Here is a 6,770-nt window from a genome sequence, read left to right as displayed (position 1 = left end):
GAGGGGCGAATGTAAAAGTGCACATGGCGAGCAGTAAGTTGGAAATTAAAAGCGGAGCGATGGTGGCGCGGGTATAGGAAACGGTGCAGGAGTGGGGAAAGGGGAGGGGAGGAGGTGGGTTTTAAAAACGTGGTATACGGAATAAATTGTTTTCACAGCTCTTCCACGTCACCACAAGCCAAGAGGATGCTGACGTCACTGGAACACTTACTTGTATTTCCTCGGGCTGGAACTCGCTGACCTCGAACCTGACCTTGAACCTTTGAACCCCGTCGGCGTCCGCCTCAAACATGCTCTTCATGCCGGTGTCTAGGTTGATGGAGGCCAAGGCCTGAGGGGATTTCTCCGCGGGCTTCAAGGTGAAGAAGTCCCGGCGCATTCGATCGAACTCGTCTTCCCATAACTTCCGTCGCTCCTGCGGATTAAAAATAAAGAATCAGCACAGGTGAGAAAAATATGAATAGCCTAATACATGTACACATTTTTTTCTCAACTTTATGTTTATTTTTTAAATCCTAATATCAGTTTATTTATTCATCTTTTTCTTTTTCTTTTTAGGAATTAGTCACGTACCACGGTTCTTGAAAAAAAATGAAGTCGTTCCGAAAACGAGCCTCACATTGTGGTATTTCGGAGGTCCATTGAGGTCTCCACTCGGAACTTACTTGGTAGGCCTTAAACTACAGGCAATCGGGATATCTTCTTCTAGTGAGGCCAACATAAGGATAGCCACGACGTCGTGCGCGTACTACGGTTTTAAACTATTGTAAGAAAGGAGACACCAACTAGATGCATGTTTGACCGCCAGTTTTGTTTCTAGTTTTGACGCTCCATTGTCAGGTCGAGACTCGAAAGGAGTTGCACGGGAGACTACGTATGAACGAAGAAAGATTTAAGCCTGATAGGCTATCGTGTACGAGACGAACCCAAATAGCGGAGGAGTTGCGTCCCGGTTGCTGTGACGCTGGCCTATTTATACCACCGCCATGTGAAGGTTTTTTCGGGGGGGGGGGAGTTACTATGATAAACTGATCTTTTGTATACTTCCATTTCGCCGCCATCCCTATAGACTTTTTTCTCTAATCAGTAACTAAACAAAACAACAACAAAACAACAACAACAACAACAACAACAACAACAACAACAACAACAATTCAGCAACAATAGTCCGGAGACAGGGAACTCAAAATCCTTTGTCACGAGAAAGAGAAGCTCTACCAGACACTTATAACTATTTTTTAACTTAATTAAGCAGTTTATAATGCAGAGTGCCAATCTTACTTATAGCTCTTTTTGTAGAAGGCAAAACCCGACACTATCGATTTGGGAATTTCCAGCATTTTGTGAACAGTACTGATTTGTTTGTTTGATTTACATTTATTTAAATTAACACATTCATAATATGTCTTTTATTTTGGTCTTTTGATCTTAATTTCCTCAAACCTGTTACTTTTGTGTATTGTACGTTCATTTTTTCCCTCTTTTATTTGTTAAATCGATTTACTTTTTTTTTTCGCAGATAAAAACGACTTCACTAAACGAATCCAAACAAAATTAATTCTCTACACAAACAAGTAGACACCCCGCCTCCATTCACTTTCAAGCAAAAGAACTCTTAGACCTATCAATACGTGGTTTCCCAATCAGGAACCAGCCAGGTCAGCCTACCCCTTACATTGGCTCACGAGAGTGTCTGTGTCATGACACCCAGCCTATAGAACAATTAGTAAGACTAAGACGACAGGGTATTCCTAGACGGAGAACGCTGTAAAGAGCGTAAGGAATGACAGCAGAACAGTAAAAAAAATTAACTCTCTCTCTCTCTCTCTCTTCCCATCTAAATATATATATCTCTCTCCCCTACGCTCTCTCCCCCCCTCTCTCTCCCCTACGCGCTCTCTCTCTCTCTCTCTCTCTCTCTCTCTCTCTCTCTCTCTCTCTCTCTCTCTCTCTCTCTCTCTCTACGGAGTGGACACAACTGTCCGATCAGTGGTCCAAAGGTAATGTTGCAGCACATTTCCGATGCATCGTACACAAAACAGAAAAACGAATTTGTATTTTGTATATAATTTCATTGCAGATGTGTTGTGAATGCCTTTTTTGGATATAAAAAAGAAACAGAACTATTGAGAAATCCGTTTGATTAACGAAGTTATGATTTTTTTTTAGTGCTCAGTAATAGAGCGATTTTAAACTTTGTCGAATAACGATGTATTTGCGTGAGTAATAGAGAGTGTATTATGTTTGTGTGTTTTGTTTGAGTGAATGAGAGAGAGAGAGAGAGAGAGAGAGAGAGAGAGAGAGAGAGAGAGAGAGAGTATGTGTATAGTCGCCCACGGGTTTTAAATCTTATCCTCCTCACCACCCAAAAAAGAGAGAAAAATATAGAAAAAATAATACACATAATAACGTTCTTTAGGAGTCTGGACCTTCAATTATCGTCCACTCCCGCAAAATCTATTAAGCATGTTTAAAGTTATACATTACCTAAACGATATACGCAAAAAATAATTCTCCTCCACCATCCAGAACGTGTTCGTTTACTCTGATACGTAAACCCAGTAAGATGTCAACTGAGCTAACAGTATGCACTCTGTGTCCCCATAGCCTAAGTCTTATAAATATGTCAATGTGAAATAAGAAATGCGCCAAACACAAATTAAAAGGATGTCTTCGAAAGGTCTCCATCGTTAGTGGTCTAGCGGTCAGGCATTTCGCCGTCGCAAGCAGAAGACCTGAGTTCGATTTCTTTCTATGGGAGAAAAGAAAAACATAACTTTTATTGAGTATTTCGGTTTTTCTGTTGAGGTATTGCATGTCTCGAAGTCTGGGGCGAGAAGCCCGCCTCCTAAATGATTGAAAGTATGTCGATGGCCACGTTGAACGCTCAACACGTTAACCTTAGCTAACAATTAAATCCCCGTGCAGTTAGTAGCCTCCAGCGTTGGCTTGTGGGTACGGTTGTTCCTATTGGCGTGATACTGAATATCGTATTATGTTGAGGAATTATTGTTATGTTACGTATTTTGAATACACTATCGAAAACCGAATTTCTCTTGGGGAATCATTAAAAATTAGATTTTATTTCACTTATTTCAGAGCAGAAACGACAACAACATCAGCATCGTCATCATCATCATCATCATCATCACAACCACCACCACCCACAACAAATCTAACCCCCAAAACAACGTCAATCACAATAAAAGCAGCATAACAAAAAGCTAAGCGTAACCACCACCACCACCACCACCACCACCACGACCGCACTAATAAATCGAACCGGCTCAGTCAGCCCATGGAGTGGGAGGAGAGCACTGCGCACAGCCTACAGTGCTAGCCCAGCAGATTCCTGAGTGACTCAGAGCTTGAGGAGACATGTCGAAATAACTAGACCAGGACTGTGCAATATTTTTGTACTAGCGGGCCACTTTCGAACATTGGAGAAACAATGAAGAATAGGAAAATTAAAACAATATTCAAAATTAAACGTAGTTTTCTGTTTACCCCCCCCCTATAGACTCAATTTAGATGATTTAGGAGGCGGGCTTCCGACCCTGCCTGTCAGGGCCAATCCCGGTGCTGAGAGGGATAAAACATCCGAGTAGAAAGACCGAAATACACCATAAAAATTTCTCCACATACGGGAATTGAACTCAGGTTTCCTGTATGCGACAACTAAGCGCCTGACCGTTACACCACAGACACCGGTTAGGACCAATCACCGTCAAAGTGCAATCGTATGTAATCGAATGTGTATTGAGTTTAAGTTTAATAAGAACGGTAAGCGAGGACCACACTGACTGTCTTGGCTTGCCGGGTTGGTACCCGCGGGCCCCCAGTTGCTCACCCGTAAACAAAACCATTACTGTTGTCACGAGAGTGAGTAGTAATGATGATACGAATGCCGGAAGATTATATGACCGACCTTGACTCGAATCTTTAAAAAGAAGAAATCTAAGCATTTTACACTCCCGTCGACGCCATTGACATTATTTAGAAGATGGGGGCTGTTTTGACCATACCTGCCCCTTGCCAAGTCGGGCTTCATGTGATTCAACATCCCAACCAACAGACGGAGATACAGACGAACCTGCTCCAACGACCACCTATATAAGACAATCACCTGCACAAACTGCCACTTCTTATTTCCTCAATTTAGTATCTTAAAAAAAACTTGCAATGCCACTGAGTAAGAAAGGCACTTGTCAAAGACGGCAACTTTCCCCTCGGCAATGGATGGCCGTCTTAAACAGTTTCAACAGCAATCATTCACATGAATTTCCACTTGGAAACCAAGCTCACGTCCTCTTCGAGCTACGTGGAAGAGAGTTATTATTACAGCACAGACTGTTTCCATTTCTCTTGTAAGCTATCAGGACTGACCGGTAAACCGGCGTCTTTGGAGTAGCGGCTAGGCTCTTCACTATCACACACAGGAGGTCGATTCCCGAGTGGGGGGAACATTTCTATCGAATTTCTCGGTCTTTCTGCTGAGACCTTGTATCCCTCTGAGCTCGGGTTGACCCTGGCAGGTAGATTTGACCACCAAAAAAAAAGCGTCGGAAACCCACCACCTAAATCATCTAAACTGTGGGGATGTGGGCATAAAAACACCTACATTTTAAAAAAAATGTCTGCTGCTACATATCAGTTCAGGTAACTTGAAAATTTCGTAAGACTTCTTGTGTCTCCTCCCTAGCCAAATATCGGAATCTCAAAGTCGCCGGACTGCACTGCTGTGTGTTTGTTAACAATCGACATTGGGCTCCATTGCTCTAAAAAAAACATATCTGGGTTGTTATGATCACTATGCACTTAAGCTACTTGCTTTCTCTACTTAATTAACTAAAAAAGCCAACATCGTCACCTGAACCTATGCCATTCAAATATCTCCACGGACAAAGAGAGACAGCTTATCACTTCAATATTTTTAGTAATATTACAATGCCATATTACGCTACCAGTGCGAGACCTGGACATTAAGTAAAACACACGAAAGCAAGCACAACCGCACAACCTTCAACCTAACAAGAATAAACAAGCAAAGACATGAAAAAGTAAGAGCGACTGTTGGCACAAAGTTCTGCCTGCATTTCACATAAAAACAGAGAATAAAATTTGATGGCTTGGCCACCTGTTACGAATGTCTCCTTGCCAAGGTAGATCTAAGCCATGCAGAAGATGGATTGAGGTAGTCAAGGCCTACCATAGCAAACTGCATATCCCCTATACGCTTACAGCAACAGAGGATGAAAAAGAAAAAGTAAGTAAAGCAATAATAAATACAGAGATATGCAGTCCACTGATAGAAGAGGGTATTATTTCTTATCATGATCTGTCTTTTTTAAATAATGCAATATCATTGTTTTCTTATGGGTAAAAAAATAATCAGACCAACAAACTATGCAAAAAGCAATGTTCTCTCACCTGCATGCGTGTCTCCATCTCGCCCCACTGTTTGATCTGGCGGTCTTGGAAGCTCATGTCGTCCTTCTTGATGGGCACGTGGATCTCCGAAATATAACGCGTCGCCATCTTGAAACGTAGGTGTGTATCCCAAGATTCCGTGCACTCGTCGACAGTCTATTATTCTATTATTCCTCGTAATCACAGAAATCCAAAGTTCCTTCGATGATTCTCATTGAACTCCCAACGAAGAAGAGAAAGTTCATTCACAACTGGATCCGTTTCACAAGGTAAGTCTTCAAGGGAAAAAAGAAAAAACCAAAAAACCATGTTAGATCTACTTTTTTTTATAAGCCGTATCTTCATAAACAATGAACATTCCAAAAGGATAATAACACATCTACACCTAAGAATTCGAAGAAACAATGACTATAGATTAATTCACACATGAGTGTCGGATTTGAACTTCAATTTCGCGAGATAATAAAGTGTGCTACGAGAAATAATACGTGTACTTTAACTAACCACAGACATAACGAGAGAAAGGATTAGGACTAGGTAGTAAATAAAAAACGGGAGGCTGAATTTCACAGCTGCCAACGTCTGAACTGAGGAATAAAATCATTAATCCCACACATAGATCTAGCCTACATTTAGGGAAAATAATCCTTTGCAGCGGTCTTTATCAACGACGAGACAGTTGGTATCGATTTAGTGAAAAAAATACTACCCCTTCCCTTTCTATATCCCTCATTTCTGTGAAACTATTTACAAGGATTTGCTTTGAAGTTCATAAGTACTCTTGGTTTAGTTTTAGTTTTAGTAAGAGTTTTACGACGGCACTTGCAAAACAATACGGTCATATAAGAGCCGAAGATTAGAGGTGTTACAAGAGAGTAATAAACACGAAAGGAGGGGGAGATAAAGAAGATAGACGTTTGATAGGAGAGAAGAAGCAAACCACACCAGAGCACCGCCAACCACCCACACTCTTGTTGGTTTGTTTGAGCTTTCTCGAATTAATGGGGGTAATAAAAAGTGTAAAAATCTCTTGAACGACTGCGGAGATTTTGAGCACGGTCATAAAAACTTAAACGTCAGCAAATATCACCGTGAATATAGGTCTCTGGAGTAATATTACCTCTTCGAGAAGACCCTTTCAATACAGTGTCTACAGCAATCAATGCTGGTAAAAATAAATCTCGTCACTGTGAATTATATTGTAACCTAGTACACGTATTCAATCGGCATCGTTACAAATGAATTAAACAAATGGATTGACAAGCAGGTCATACAAATTGAAGTTCTTAAAGGCATAACAAACATTTTCCCCTCAAATGTCACCCCCACCCCCACCCCCC

At 41.3% G+C, this 6,770-nt stretch overlaps 1 protein-coding gene across 1 annotated transcript in view; it reads right to left on the bottom strand.

The window, feature by feature from the left end:
• Nucleotides 1-6,770, bottom strand: part of LOC101856400 (major egg antigen) — a 17,524-nt gene that overhangs the window by 9,770 nt on the left and 984 nt on the right. The window contains exons 2-3 of the mRNA XM_005112973.3: nucleotides 5,431-5,705; nucleotides 212-415 (exon numbers count right to left, since the gene is read on the bottom strand). Of these exons, the coding sequence (XP_005113030.1) occupies nucleotides 212-415; nucleotides 5,431-5,538 (312 nt within the window). The 5' untranslated portion in view covers nucleotides 5,539-5,705. The remainder of the gene's footprint in view (nucleotides 1-211; nucleotides 416-5,430; nucleotides 5,706-6,770) is intronic.

This window comes from Aplysia californica, unplaced genomic scaffold (genome assembly GCF_000002075.1).
Source record: "Aplysia californica isolate F4 #8 unplaced genomic scaffold, AplCal3.0 scaffold01516, whole genome shotgun sequence".
NCBI classification, from domain to species: domain Eukaryota; kingdom Metazoa; phylum Mollusca; class Gastropoda; order Aplysiida; family Aplysiidae; genus Aplysia; species Aplysia californica.
The sequence above is the reverse complement of the archived record's forward strand: the minus strand, read 5'-3'. Positions and strand labels throughout refer to the sequence as shown.